The 15,807-nt window shown below is 39.5% G+C and overlaps 1 protein-coding gene across 1 annotated transcript in view; it reads right to left on the bottom strand.

Moving 5' to 3' along the window:
• DOK6 (docking protein 6) overlaps positions 1–15,807 on the bottom strand; it is a 170,607-nt gene that overhangs the window by 84,323 nt on the left and 70,477 nt on the right. The window contains exon 2 of the mRNA XM_081919351.1: positions 9,362–9,469. Coding sequence (XP_081775477.1) covers positions 9,362–9,469 — 108 coding nt within the window. The remainder of the gene's footprint in view (positions 1–9,361; positions 9,470–15,807) is intronic.

The raw sequence follows: 15,807 nt of genomic DNA, 5'->3' as shown, positions 1-15,807 counted from the left end.
GAAGTAACACAAGGTGGAGAAAGCTACAGAAATCCGGTCATACATGCATCACTTCCAAATTGTAGAATTGCATAAAGGCTGGTAGGGTTGGGTTTTGTTGGTATGATAGTTGCTATAAGCATTCATCCTGTTAGCAGGCTTTTGATGGTAAGGCAGATAGTTATAGCTGTTGCAGTTCATGGGGTTTTAGTGGGATGCTTGTTCCCAGAAGTGCTTACAACTTTTGGCAACTCATTACTTCACACTGTGAAGCCATTGTTTTAATTAATATTTGATGCATCCAGAAATAGGCCTTAAAACCTTAGCCTTTATCTTGACCTTTTCCCAGCTGATTTGATCTGCTGGGCCATTTCACTGTATTTCAATGAGGCAACATACTACATCAACAGGGGTGACAAGATGTTTTTTATGCCCTTTTACTATTTCCCAAGAGATAAGTCAATTTCTCTACTGATAGCTAAACTATCTACCAAATTCACTGTTTTACTTTTTAAACATTAAACATTTACATTCTAAGTCCCTGTTATTTTTCCTGTTCAATTTAGAGATAAATGTTTTTTGGATACTACACAGTGGCCAAGAATGGTCATCCCATTGCACCGTATAAACAATGGTTTTCAGGCGGTCTGGATCCCTATGAAATCTCTTTTATGAAATCTAAAAGCCTGGGTGGTGGGGCTCATTTAAACTGGTTATAGTATTTATATTATTTTAGAACATACATTAAGGATTCCACAGTCTCTACGTGACAAGACTGCCAAGCTTGATCAGGGCAAATTATGCATGTTGGGTACCTTTCACTAAGCAGTAAGGCAGAGTACTCGTCAAGCTATTTCACTTTGTCTTTTGAAACAGACTGCAATAATGCTGCCAAAACCGAAGAATAGCTACCTCATCCATAAAGGCTGCCAGCACAGTGAGGTTACTTTCCCCTGGCCAACAGCTCAGCTGAAAAGCCAAAATTTAATGCATGTTTGTTGTGTGCATATATTTCCCTCTTTTTTTGGAACGTGAAAGGATAAAAGTTATATATAGACATACATATACACACACACACACATATATATGGTACATACATACAGATCAAAAGCTACTTAACAAAACAGTTATTTAACAGCTTAAAATTACTCAGATGTGCAGATGTCCTTGAAATTGTTGCCAGCTGTTGATGTTAATGAAAATGTGGTTACATTGAAATAATATCACATAAAGCAGGATTGTCATTTCTGTCCACCATAGTTCTTGTATTCAAAGTTCTTGTATTAATTTGTAAGACACTTACCAGCTTGTGTCCTGGTACCTTAAGGATTCCTTCCTGATCCCTAAGGTTTTCAGGCAGCCTGTCAGTTGGCCTTGCAAGATGCAGGACTCATATCCACCACAAACTGCACATTCAGTACTGTAGCCCAATTCTGTGGAATTTCCTTTGCACCAAGATTACAGCTGTTCCTTTCCTACTGAACCTCAGACACTTGGCAGAGACTTATATATTTCAGTTGACAATTTAAAGATTTTTTTCTGTTTTGACAAATTATTTTAATCACTCTCATCCATTGTATGCTTTTCAAATTGTTTGCTTAGAAACATTGGTAACTAAGTGGTATATAAACATTTGCTTCAGATGCAAATATTGAGTTCAAATCCAGTGGGTTGAGCAGCTTAGGTTCCAGCAGATCAACACAATGGGAGAATGGGAAAGAACTGATCATCACAAATCAAGCCCAGGCAGCCCAAGCAGCAACAGGATATAAAATGAGGATGCTGTAGACTCACTCGTAGGATTCACTTATGTTTCCACCACCACCTTTGTGCAGAAAGCAGAAAGAAGGTGAGTAGGGGTCAGAAGTTCTCTCTCCTGGGATTGGCCACCCATACCCAGGTGACCACTAGCCCTCATTGCCATTTCACTATCTGATTGCTTTGCAGCTAAAGAAGAGGCAGCAGCTGTACTACCACTCGCTGCAGTTCAGGAGAACCACACCTGCAGCAAGGCAGGTGACAGTGGAGGCCACTCTCCACAACCACCTCTCCTGCTCCAGTCGGCCACTCTGTGCTTTGCTTAGCAGGAGCCACCCCCTTTGCCACAGCAGGAGGAACCCCACCCAACCTGAAGGCCCCATGTCACCAACACATGGAGTGCCCTTGGTAAGCCAATGGCTGCGCTGGACATACACTCCACTCACCCAAAATATTGAGGAAGTGTAGAACAGTATACACAACTCTAATATAAACATATTTCTGTTATTACTCTTGTTTATCTTGAGGACCATTTAGTGAAAAGGCAGGATGCAAATTTGAAAAATGAAATATTTGAATATAATTTAACAATAAGACAACACAATACAAAGGCGCTTATCACACACAGAGAGCTAGTGACATACTCTGTATACTTGTGTGTCTTCAATTGTGAAACAAGCTACCAATCTGCAATACATTTTTAGTAAGCGTGCCAACAGCAAAACACACCTATAATTTAAAATGAGTAACTAAAGGTAAAGGTAAAGGGACCCCTGATCATTAGGTCCAGTCACGGATGACTCTGGGGTTGCGGCGCTCATCTCACTTTATTGGCCGAGGGAGCCAGCGTACAGCTTCCGGGTCATGTGGCCAGCATGACAAAGCCGCTGCTGGCAAACCAGAGCAGCGCGCAGAAACACTGTTTACCCTCCCACTGGAGCAGTACCTATTTATCTACTTGCACTTTGACATGCTTCCGAATTGCTAGGTTGGCAAGAGCTGGGACCGAGCAACGGGAGCTCACCCCATCTCTGGGACCTTCTGGTCGGCAAGTCCTAGGCTCTGTGGTTTCACCCACAGCGCCACCTGCATCCCCAAAATGAGTAACTAGACTTCATTAAAAACGAAACAATAGCCTACATCAGGATCTGAGTAATGGTTTTTTAACAATGAAATCCCAGATTCCCCTCCTTGCTGGTTATAATGTACTAATGTGCTATGGTAAAAATGGCTGCATAAATGGTTTGATGATTTCTCAATTAACCAAAAACCGTATCAGAGACATATATTTATTTATTTAGGTTTCTCCCCCCCCCCCCCCAGATCCAGTTATTCTTGATTCCAGGTCAAGTTGCAAAGCACATAAATAAATACAACACATAATAATACAAAAGAGAAGCTGATAAATCTAATACTCATATCAATTAAAATTTATAAAACCAACCATTGCTGGGGGTAGCTCCATAGCATCTCAACACTTAAAAGCTTGACAAATAAATCAGTATTGGGCTGATGCTGAATAGATCACCAGCTGAATGTTCAAGGAGAGGATGTTCCACATTCAGGATGCCACCAGTGAGAAAGATGGTTCTTATGATGCCATCAGAGGTGGATTTAGGAGAGCGCAAATGGTTTGGCCACACTGAGTGCAAAGCCTTGGGGATGTCACCACTATGATTTAGAATAGCGTGTGAGAGGCGGAGTGTGCTGCTGAAATTTGAGACCCCGAGATCTGCCTCTGATGTCACACAATGCACCAGTTCAGGACATGAGACAGCTATGCTATACATGCAGCCACAGTATCTTTTTTTAAAGCCACAGTTAATTGTACGCAATGCAACAGCCACAAATATAGCTTCCATATGTATGCACTGGTTCACATGAACCAGGTTCATTTAGAACAAGGGTCAGCAAACTTTTTCAGCAGGGGGCCAGTCCACTTGTGGGGGGGGGGAATGAATGAATTCCTATGCCCCTCAAATAACCCAGAGATGCATTTTAAATAAAAGCACACATTCTACTCATGTAAAAACACGCTGATTCCTGGACCATCCGTGGGCCAGATTTAGAAGACAATTGTGCCGGATCTGGCCCACGGGTCTTAGTCTGCCTACCCATGATTTAGAATCTCCAAAAAGAGCTTCCTATGCTCCTGCAGCCCCTATGGTTGTCTTCCTCATACATTAGTTACACTAAAACAGTTCAAGACCTGCTGGGGAAGAAACTAAAAATGAAGCATGTAATCTGAAAAATGCAACCAGAAAGAGTTAAATATGCTTGATGCTTTGAGGTAGCTCCTCCTTTAATTGCCATTAACGGTCGCTGCTTTAGTACAAGTCATTTCAATTGTCTCTTTTTTCACCTGCTTTCAAATTAAGTGAGATTTATTGGTTGATGATGTGAAAATTCTTTTAGTTTAATTGTCATAAGGGATGAATTTGTTTTGAATATGTTATGAGTGTGTACAGATCCATTTTCAAGCCTAATGCATTTTTAATAACTTTTTCCATCTGCAAATGATTTGCATTTTAAATTTCTCTCTGCAACAAACTAAAACAAAAATATGAATAGATTTTAGAAAATTTGTCATAATAAATGTTTATTTTTATTTTTCCTGCAAGTATCTTTTTTTTTTTAGTCAACATATCAAATGTTTTATCAACCTTGAAAGTGCCCATAAAAAGACTGGTACATTGGCAGGATAATCCTATAAACAAAAAGCTTGTGCTAAATTTAAGTTAAGGCAGGGTAAAGTACACCATATCTAAATTCTGGAACAGGACTACTGTTGACTGGAGCCAGTCTAAACTAAGTCTGGCAGAGGGGGAACAAGCCTTTAAATAGAGTTTGAGTTTCACCACCCTTTTAGCTGGCTTAATTTACACTGGGTACTCCAACATATAACTGAATTAGAAAATTAGGTAAAATTAAAAGACTTTGAAGAGATAAGAGAACTGGTAACAGACTGGTTACAGTATCATCAATTAAATGATATTTTTAAGACAGCTAAAAAGAAAGGTTTTAGTTATGAGTTATCAAAATTTCAAAAAGATGTTTTACAAAACAATATAAAATCAGGGGCGCAGACTTATAAAAAATATTGGGGGGGCGGGGGCCCATACCGACTTATAAAAAATATTGGGGGGGCCCAAGACCTCCAAACCGCTGCTGCTGGGGGAACGAAAGGGGCGAGCCCCGGGCTGCCCCAACCTTAAGAGAACCTGTGAGGGCCCGCCCTTTGTGGCAGCCGATTGGCTGCCGCCGTGGGCGGTGAATATTAATGAGCTTAGGGGAATACCCGCTTCTCGCGGGGCTGACGCCAGCCCCGCGAGATTGTTGATGGGTCGAGAGCCCGCAACCCCACCCCCTCTCTAGATCGGGAGTGGCTTTGTTTTAACTCATTACTGAATGTATTTTAAAAGGTAACTATCGTCAAACAAGGAAAATAAAAAATACCAACATAATTTTGTGATTTTACAAAGCATAATATAACTAATAATTTTCTTAAATTATTGGGGGGGCAGAGCCCCCCCAACCAAATTTTTGAGGGGGCTCGGGCCCCCTCAGGCCCCATGGAGTCGGCGCCTATGTATAAAATTATTGTTGAAAATGTATAGTTTGCTCCTGGAATGGCATATAAAAGACGAACAGGTCAAATTGGTGATGATACATCGGGCAAAAGACTTGGGACATAATATACAAATGGCAGACTGGGAGAGGTTATGGAAAACAGATTTGAAATTCACGGCATGTTGTTCACTGAAAGAAAATTATATGGAAATGATGTACTGGTGGTATTTGACTCATGTTAAGTTAGCAAAGATGTATAGAACAAGTACAAATACTTACTGGAAATCTAAAGAAAAAGGTGTGGTGGATGTGTAAAGTAATTAAAAATTTATGGGAGATGATATATAATGAAATGTAAAAAAGGTTTAAGATAACTTTTGTTTTAAAAAAATCCCAGAAGCTTTCTTATTAGGAATTATAGGTACCAAAGGATCAGAAAAGACTGTTTCTGTATGTGACAACAGCCACATGCCCAGAGATGGAAGGAAGGGACAAGCCTGACCAGAGAAGAATGGCATACCACTTTGATGGACTGCTGAAATGGCAAAATTAACTGGGAAGCTCACAAATAAAGAAGACAAGATTGGGAAAAGTTTATAATTTATCTACGGGACCACTGTAAGCAGGTTAAAACACTAGCAGGATTTTAACCACACTTGTAAACTAACACAAAGTATGGATAATTTAGAAGGATAAAAATCTGGATAAGTATTGATATGCAGTTGTAAATATTATTATTAGGACCTATGGAAGGGATGGGGGGGGTCATGAGATTCAGAGTAATCTCGATTTTTGGATTTTGAACTGTTTTTGTTGTATGTTTATACTCTCTCTCATCTATCTATCATCTATCTATCATCTATCTATCTATCTATCTATCTATCATCTATCTATCTATCATCTATCTATCTATCATCTATCTATCTATCTATCTATCTATCTATCTATCTATCTATCTATATCTATCTATCTATCTATCTATCTATCTATCTATCTATCTATCTATCTATCTATCTATCTATCATCTATCTATCTATCTATCATCTATCTATCTATCTATCTATCTATCTATCTATCTATCTATCTATCATCTATCATCATCTATCTATCATCTATCATCTATCCATCTATCTATCATCTATCTCTAACCTTATGCTGGGTTCCCAGATCATGTCACCATGCTGACCAGGTTTAGAATCCATCCTAAATCACCCTGTCACATTCTCATCATGCTCCCACCATGCCCCTTTTTCAGGACTTATACCACCTTAAAATCTGCTAGGCTTCACTAAGCCAACCAGAGTGAGGATCTCTGGCAAAGTAGATAATAGGGAGTTACACCGGCATAGCCCAACTGCACTGGGAATCTCCTAGTTTAGCTGAAGATCCAATGGATCCTAATCACATTCATCCGGGCAGATCTTGCTACAGGACTGCTCCCTTACTTGCTTCCTATTATGGCATCAGTGCAACAGAAACCTGCCTCAGGATTATGAGTTAATTTAGGCATGACCAAAGAATCATGTAACCCCAGTGGATTTTTTTTTTACCATATAGACATCCCTATACCTGCTGTTGAAATATCCAACGGTTTCAGGAGAGGTTTGCTATATAGGTATGAGCTGTGTATCTTACTATTTGAGAAATTACAAACTCATTTCAGCATACATAATTAGTCATAGGCCATTATTTTTCTCTCAGGCCTTTTATATGTCCATTGAGTTTCCACACTAGATATAGGTTCTGGATAGTAGGACCTGTAAATTCTGTTAATTCCAGTAATCATTTGTCAAAAGCAGTCTCTCTCTGTGTACACAACTCAAAATCACTATGTTGTTTGATACAAGTTATTTAAGACTTTCAACAAATCTGACAAATTCTTACAATTGTATTGATTTATGACTTTGTTTCTGCCTTGAACACCCAAGAAAACATCTTTACAACAGCAGTAAAACGTAATAGTGTTACAATCTTAAAATATTTATTTGCCAGTATAGAAAACACAAAGCACAGGTCTTCTTCAACATATTTATATATGATAAAGGCATTGAGGAGATGCTCATCAAATTTGCAGATCACAGCAAACTGGGAGGGGTAGCCAATGCTACTCCTGATCATGGAATCAGGATACAAGATGACCTTAACAGATTGGAGAACTGGGTAAAAACTAACAAAATGAATTTCAACAGGGACAAATATAAGAACCATCTGCACAATTGTAAGATGGAGGACACTTGGCTTAGACTACTCTTGTTTTACTCTACCCTGCTTAAACTGGCTCACCGAGCAGTAGTCCCACCACTACAGATCGGAGCTTGGATCTGGTTTAACGTTATGCTGGTTTAACCTACACCAGTTTGCTTTACATCTGTTTCTTGTGAGTAAGCTATCAGTGGCTACTGGCCACAATGACTAAGTTCCTCAGCCAGAGGCTTCTGAATACCAGTTGTTGAAAACTGCAGGAGGGGAGAGTGGCCTGATTCAGAAAACCTTTCTTTTGTTCTTACGTAATGCCATTCATAAAGAAAGCCAGAAAATCAGCCTGCTCTACAATGTTTCATAGTCCTGATATTTACAGCAAAATTCCTTAGCAATGGTGCTGCCTGCCGAGTGCCAAAGCTTATAGAGTTGTTCCTATGTTTTGTTTTATAACTTTCTTTTAAAATGTCAAATGGGCTTAGTTTTCTTTTCAGCTGAATGTTAAGAGTCTGGGGCCCCTGCTGGCATGGGATCCAAATCTTGTGTACCACCTGTCTTTTTGCAGGCACAGCTTTACCTGTCTTGTGCTCAGGCCCACTGACAGTGGTGGACAGAGCAAGAGGCAAAGTGAGAGAGGCGAGAACACATTTTTTACTTTTGTACACAGTGCTTTATCCAGTTGGAATTTGACAGGTGCCATTGCCATTATAAGATAACAAGGGAGGCTTTCATAGTGAGTCCTAGCACCTTTTCTAGAAAAATAGCACTGTTTGTACAGTAGACTACACACACATACACACACGAATACACACACACACACACACACACACACACCCTTCCGCCTTCTATCCAGGCAACTAAGCAGCATTAGCACAGTTCAAGGACACATTCCAGCCAGGCAAAAATACCCAAAAAGTATGAAACAGAGCTAATGGGGGATATATCCTGCCTGGGTGAGTCCCAAGGGCGACATTCCCCTCCCTATGCACTTGAATGTTCCCTGTATATATATTTTAATGCTATATATAGAAAATATGCATGTCCGTGAGATGGGTTCTAACCTTTTCCACAACATATAAACTTATATGAACTAACCTTAACTTATATACACAGTGACCTTAATTAGATGGAGATATTCAAACGTTCAATATCCTGCCTATAATTTGAAGTGTGTCAGTCCACCGAAAGCTGTTTGCATATCTTGGCTCTTGCAGCAAGTTACTTTGCTACAGCTCTGAACAAAGAAGTCCTGGAAGAGCCCCAGTATTCTTTTGTAGCAGTAAACAGCTATCAAGAGACACATCCTCAAGATTGCTGCACAAAAGGTTGAATCAATTATAGTTGCTTTGTTGAAGTATGAGTGAAAGGATAGGTTCCATTGAAATAACATATAATCATGTATTGAGTTGCAGATGTAAGATAATCACTGTCCAAAGCCTAAACTGTAGCAAAGTGACTGCTACACATTTAAGTCTTCAACATCCTTGCAATCTCAAGCATCCGTATGTCAGTCCGTCAATCTTTTATTGTTGTTGTTGTTATTAAAGATACGGCATCAGGCACTTAGACACTGACACCTTCTGTTCAGGCTTCATTTGATTTTTAGGTAATTACTAAAACAAAAAGAATCCTATTCTTCACAATGGTAACAAAAATGAACATTAAAAACCCCCAAAGAACTGGAATCTGGTTCTTAATTTGGAAAGATGGCTCTAGTCTGAGCCTATAATGACAGCATCATGAAATGTTGCTGTCAACTTCAACAGCTTCAAAAGCAGAGAATGAAAATATTCTCTGTAATAGTTTTCTCCCCAGTAGCTTACACTACACATTTATGCAGATAATTATGACCTACCTTGTGAAAATTTCTGAAATATGCTGCCTTTTCATCTGGAAATTTTTCTAGCCTTCTGGGTCCTTTACTTGAGGCTTTCTTGAAAACCAACCAACACCTTCTGAAAATCTGCAAGGAAAATTAATGAATTATATTAATAATATTAACCTTTGGTTACACAGGGCAGTATAATTCTTAGAAACTAACATATCTGCAACCACTGGAATACAAGTTGCCAACACAAGAAAGCTTCATGCGATGGACTAGCATACAAATGTTAAATAAATGCACAAAATCCTCTTGGTCTTCTTGGTCCCTCCCCCACCAAATTGCTTTCCTGTCCCTCCCCCATTGCTCTGAGCTAAGAACAACTTGGTAGATCCTAATTTTAGAGATCTGCTGAGTCAGTTTGACCATGTTCCAATATGTTCCTGCCTAGACTTACACCTTAGATGCCTATGACATGCCAGCCATGATCCATGGGAGATGTGTGATTATGTAGGATTTTTCATGTGAGGGCAAAAGCTCCATGGAGACAGCCCTATGTGTGCCCATCTGTATACTGTAGACCCCCTTCAAATTAAGGCTATGCACATATTAACACATAAGGCGCAAGGCTAGCTTGGCACATTCAAGAAAGCTCCTCGCTCACTGCTGCAGAACAAATGAACAGGGGTTGGGTGGTGTTTGATATTTACACAAATTACACCAAGCACAACAGTGACAGTAGCTTCTTTCTTCAGATCAGAAATCAGAAAAGACACACACACACAAAATGCTTTTCAGAGTTAGTTCTTTAGAAGCCGATGATCAAATTCCATTAAATCAAGTAAAGTTGGTTTAATTAACAGTTTTAAACATTATGGAAATTGCTATCATTATGGATTTATTTGTTTCACCTATCCATTTAAAATAAACAAAATACAGAGAGAAAGAAATACTAGTCTTGTCCATTAAAAATACTTTTATTTCAATGCTTTGGAATGAGTTGCTAAAATAAAATTGACCAGGTGGCTACTTGATATCCCCACCCCTACCCTGCTTTGCAGTTGGGTTAACAAGCCATTTTCAGAGCACTGAAAAACAATGAAGTGTTCAAAAACCAGCCTGGTCCCTAACAGAATCTAAATTATGTCTGAGGTTTCAACGGACTAGGCAGCTGTCCCGATTAAACAGGAAATGTGCTAGCAGACTGCACTGAACTCTTCCGGTAATGGTAACTTCACCTACAAGTTTATCTCCTAGAAATAATGTTACAACATGGCAGATTTCCAGGGAAGTGAAGAGAAAGTGAATACCCTGAGGTACCACTCCTTATGTTCTTTGATATCTACTGGGCTCACGCAATGAATACCTAATTTACAGCGGTTTCACTGGTCCTTGAGTAACAACAGTCTCCTCTTATGTTCCCAGTCTCCAAGGGATTAGAATTCTGTTTCCTTTCCTCTTTGTTAATCTACCTCACTCCTGTCAACTCTGATCTTTTTATTCAACTTCTGTTCTCTTTTAACCTACTTCTTCTGTTTATTTGGAAGAGTCTGAGAAATGTGATAATCTAATAGAGAGCTTTATCAAGAGCAACTCTCTTATTACAGGCATAATGAGCATATGTCTGAATTAAACACACGGTATCACACCTCCAGAAGCATTCAAGTGTAGAAAGCTGTGTTCAAATAACCACAAACGGCCACATAAGCTGCTTTTCTAGTCACCTACTCCCTTTCTGTCTAAGCTTGGAGGATGCAAGATCTGTAGGTTTCTTTATGCATAAGATAGAAAGTCTTCTGTGTCATGATAATATTTTACTTAATTGGCAGCAGAAAACTATGAACAGCAGCGTGCCCACTTATTCTTTTAACTATATGCCGCAGGTGACAGGATACATTTTTAAATTCCAGAACATGCATGTGTAAAACTACCAGCTGTTACTTCTTAATATGATAACTACGGGAACTCATTCCTACATGTGAAAACTTTTGGGTCAATAAATTCTGCTCTAAAATACCAGATAAACTGAGTGTTTGAGGTTACACATTGGTAACAGATGATATCTGCCCACACACAGGTACACTTCTATTATTTTTTCACATGTTTCTTATCCTGAGACTGACCCTTGGCATGACTTTGCTCAAAGTAAACCTGATACTGCAGTCTTGTGTATATGGTATATTTTAATGGAATTTAGGGTGTCTGATATCTTATATCCACTCTATGAAAGTCCTCAACAGAATCTTCATATAAATCATATAATTATAAATTCTCCATACCCTATAAGCGTCAAAGAGAACTGACCCTTCATAGCTTAAAGGAGGGGGAAGGAATTGTAGGTAAACTGAGCACAATCCACAGAGCCTTGCCAAGTTCTCTTTCTTGTTGGTCCTGTGGACCTGTCAGATAATACGGCAACAGCCATATTGTGAGCTCTCAAGGTTGAGCTGCCAGCTAGTTTGTCTTCCTGGTACTATGGAGCCACAGAACAAGATGAGTCACTGTCAGGTGGCAACAATATTCCAAGCTTCCAGAGCTGCCAAGCAAGAGGGTGTGGCAGTCTACCAGACTGTGGCCAATTCTTTAAACCAGTGATGAAGAACCTATGGGCCCTCCAGATGTTGGACTTCCCATCAGCTCCAGCCAGCATGATGACAATCGTAGTTCAACAACATCTGTTTTTAAGCGAGACAGAGAGCTACTGTCTCATCGCTTAAAGGACCACAGAAAAAGAAACTGGTTTCATAGAAAATCTGTCCTTAATCACCGATTTTCCAAGTCAAATACCAGAGAATGAGACCCACAGGAGGCAGGCTATCTGAATTGCATTGTTTTCAACTAATGTAACATTGGCACATGTACTCAGACATACTATGCACTGAGAGCAAGTATTGTGTAGTGGTCAGAGTGTTGAAGTAGAGTAGGGGAGAAGCAACTCCCCATTCAGGCACTTTCCATCTCTCAACCTAATGTAGCTGATAGGGTTGTTGTGAGGATAAAGTAATAGGAACCATGTATGCTGCCTTGAACCGTTGGAGTAAAGGAAAGAAAAAAATGAATGATGTCAACAGTTTTCAAGAAAATTTACGCTCAGATGCTTTTTCAAGTGTACATTCCACTGAAAGCAATGCAGTGTGAATAGATAAGCATTCCTATGCAAATTGCAAAAAGATCTACATTTTTAGAATATATGCTGAATATATGTTCTCCAAGTGTGTTTATGCAAAATTTCCTGCTCTAATAAAAGTTCATTCTCATTGATTTCAGCTGAGAAATAAGTTCTAAATGTTTGTTAAAAAGAAAAGAACACTTCTCAAAGCTTTGAACAGGCTATTTTTGTAAACTTTAATAAATAATTAATAAGGGCAGTAAGATAGGCACCACTAATACATAGTAAATGAATGCATATTTTACACAAGACATCTTGTTGTCACACAGAAACCTGCTTAATTATTCAGGAACAGTTAACTATTCTTTTATCCCTGGCCTAGTTTTAGCTGCCATTGGTTGTAATCAAATACAGATCAGATACTGTAGGAGATTGCTGATAATGTTTAGCAACTGTAGGAGAATTCAGTTAAGCCTTTAAATAGGCAAGAGAAATGATGTCTGTGGTACTGCAGAATCAGCAGTCACTTTCCCATACACCCTCCAGCCTCCTTCTAGCCCCACAGCTTCAATTCCAGTTGTAGATATTTTTTGGTACAGCATTTTTGACCTGGATTGTAGAGAGAGTGGCAGAGAGGGCATTTAATGGGTGTTTAGAGGGTGTTCCCCACTTACATGATTTTCACTCGTGCGTGCAGGGGGTCCGGAACGTAACCCCCATGTAAGTGGGGAGTCGCCTGTATAATGGTTCACTGTGTGAAGAACTATTGTTGTCAATCCTGAACCTTAAAATTATTTTACGCATGAACCTTTCACAATTGCATTTCCTTCTTGTTTGACAGTAGTTGTAAGAAAATGAATATAGTTGTATTAAATAACAGTGTTCACAATTCCATACAATTCCAATGTTCTTAGTTCCAGTTTTTTGTGCTTTGAATATTTCCCCCATCTATAATATCATATTTTTTCCTTCTTCAGTGCCTTTTTTTCATTCTAGTGAAATGGCACTTATTTTGTTATAAAGGCTTAATACATTTGCATGATATTGGACACCTGTTATCTGACAAGATAAATGTTGTTTACCACAATGAAAGTGTGTCATACTATGAGAACACATAATTATTGGGAAACTGCTTCCTCCTTTTGAGGCTTCAGAATTGAAAATGCTGACCTTCACATGCAAAGTAAAACACAATATTTATGCTGAAAGATGGTAGCTATCTACTTAAATCTCAAGTATTGTATGTTGGGAGCAAAGGGATTTGTCAAAATAAATATTACATTATCCAAACCATGCATCAGAATATCTTAAACCAAAGCAGAGATTCTGAATGGAATAATAATCACAGCCACCTGTTCTAAGCCACTGAAGGACAAAAATTCAATCACTTTTACAGCTCTAATTTAGAGAGTTACAAGCTTAAAATGAGCCCTGGGGCCAATAAACTTATTTTTATGTTAACAATAGCTGGTACAAGAGTGCTTTGCACATCTAACCTTATTTCTGCGAGTCCTGTCATACTGAACCCTTTTATTCAGTGACAGTATTCTTACCATCATGTCATCTTCTGGTCTTTAGAATGACAAGATAGGTGGAAATAGAGGCTGTTTACTACGGGATTTAGTAAATCCCATCACCTACAACAACATTTTAAAGCCTGAACATTTTTATTGAAAATGAAAACTGAATATGAAAGCTAGCTATAGTACAAAGCAAGTTTATTGTCTCCCAGTCCCCACTTTAATACCTCCCAATACTTTTATCATGATAGGGCACAATTGACTTGTTTCCATAGTGTGTCAAATAAGTCCTCAAACCCTGTATATCAGGAAGTCCTTCTTTCTGCCTTGAATGCACTTGGTAATTCCCTAAGCCTCAGCCTCATATCTGCAGTATGAGTTTCATCACACTGACATTTGTTACAGTATTTTTGCATAGATAACAAAATCATAATCAACATGATCATAAGGCTCCTCCAGACATTTCTGTTGAGCATTCATCCTGATTTTCTTGGGAAAAACTTAGGCAGAGGTTTGACTATGTGCTCATCCACACTTTGCTTTTCCAGCACCTAGAAAGCATGGTCTGTTAAGTTTTCCACTTGCCCCATGCTTTCTTGCCACAAATCTGAGTAGTTTTTCATTTGCCCCACTGCCTTCCCCAGGGAAACCAGTGCTTTGCTGCTGAATCAGGGCAGACGTCAGTCTGTGGAAAACTCGGTTGACATTTGCTCTGATTCAGCAGTAAAGAGCAGGCTTCTCCTGGGGAAAGTGGCGGGAGAAGCACAAGTGTGGTAAAGTCCTATGCCCAGGCTTTATTAATTATCCATGCTGATTTGTTTGGTGGGAAGTTATACAGCAATGATAATTCATCCTGATTTGCTTGTGATGTTCATCCCATACTTTGCAGTGCATTTCCACATCACTTGCCTAACCAGAAAAAGTACATTTGTTGACTCAGAGTGCTTCAATCCACTTTAGTATTCTGTAATACATTGGTAAAAGTTAATGGATAAATAGACGATGCTCTTTCCTTTTGTATCGCAACAATAACTAACATTGGGGGACATGAATTTGGGGGAAGGAAGGGGGCATCAATGTTGTTTCTGCAAGAATGGGAAGAAGCAACACTCCAAAAAGCATAACAACAACAACTTGGCTGGGTTTCTCCAGAGCAAGATAATGCCTTTTTCAATGTGTTATTATACTGAATCCCAAAAGCTATTGCTACCTTCCTCTATGTACTTTTAATTAGATGGTTTGTCATTAGACCTCCTCTTCCCCCCTTTTATGGTAATGTCATGCCTGGAATTCTACAAGTGATTTTCTTCTCCACAAGGTACTGTTTTGGTTGGAGAGGAACTTATTTGTGCAGTGCAGCACAGGGTCTCCCAATACTTTTTGGCACCTGAGGCGAACCACAAGACCACAAAATGGCACTCCTCTCCTCACCAGGGAAGAAGGGTTAAGTACCTAAGGAAGAAGCAGGGGAAGCAATAACTACATTTGGATCTGCTGCCCCTGGGGATCCTGCTGCCTGAAGAGGTCACTTCATCTTGCCTCATGGGTCGGCTGGCCCTGGTCCAACATAATGAAATGACTTCCTCTCCATCCCTCTGCCCAGCCCAGAGCAATGATGGTGTGCAAAATAATTTGCTCTTCAGATTGTATGAGGATTGCAGAGGGTGATTTCCCTTCTCACTTCAATGCTGGGCAGGGCAGAAGGACTTCAGGCTGGGAAGTGTAGGGCAGGGTAGAAAGACCATTTCAGGCCAGCCCAGTTTTCCTTCCAGTTCCTTCGATCTTTCTGCAGCAATGGATGTGAAGAGAGGAACATATGGTTGTTGATTTCAGGCATGGAGCCAGGGTGG

Source organism: Podarcis melisellensis (assembly GCF_964234715.1).
Source record: "Podarcis melisellensis genome assembly, chromosome: 7".
In the NCBI taxonomy this organism is placed as follows: Eukaryota; Metazoa; Chordata; class Lepidosauria; order Squamata; family Lacertidae; genus Podarcis; species Podarcis melisellensis.
Note: the sequence above shows the minus strand (reverse complement) of the source record. Positions and strands in the feature narration are given on the sequence as shown.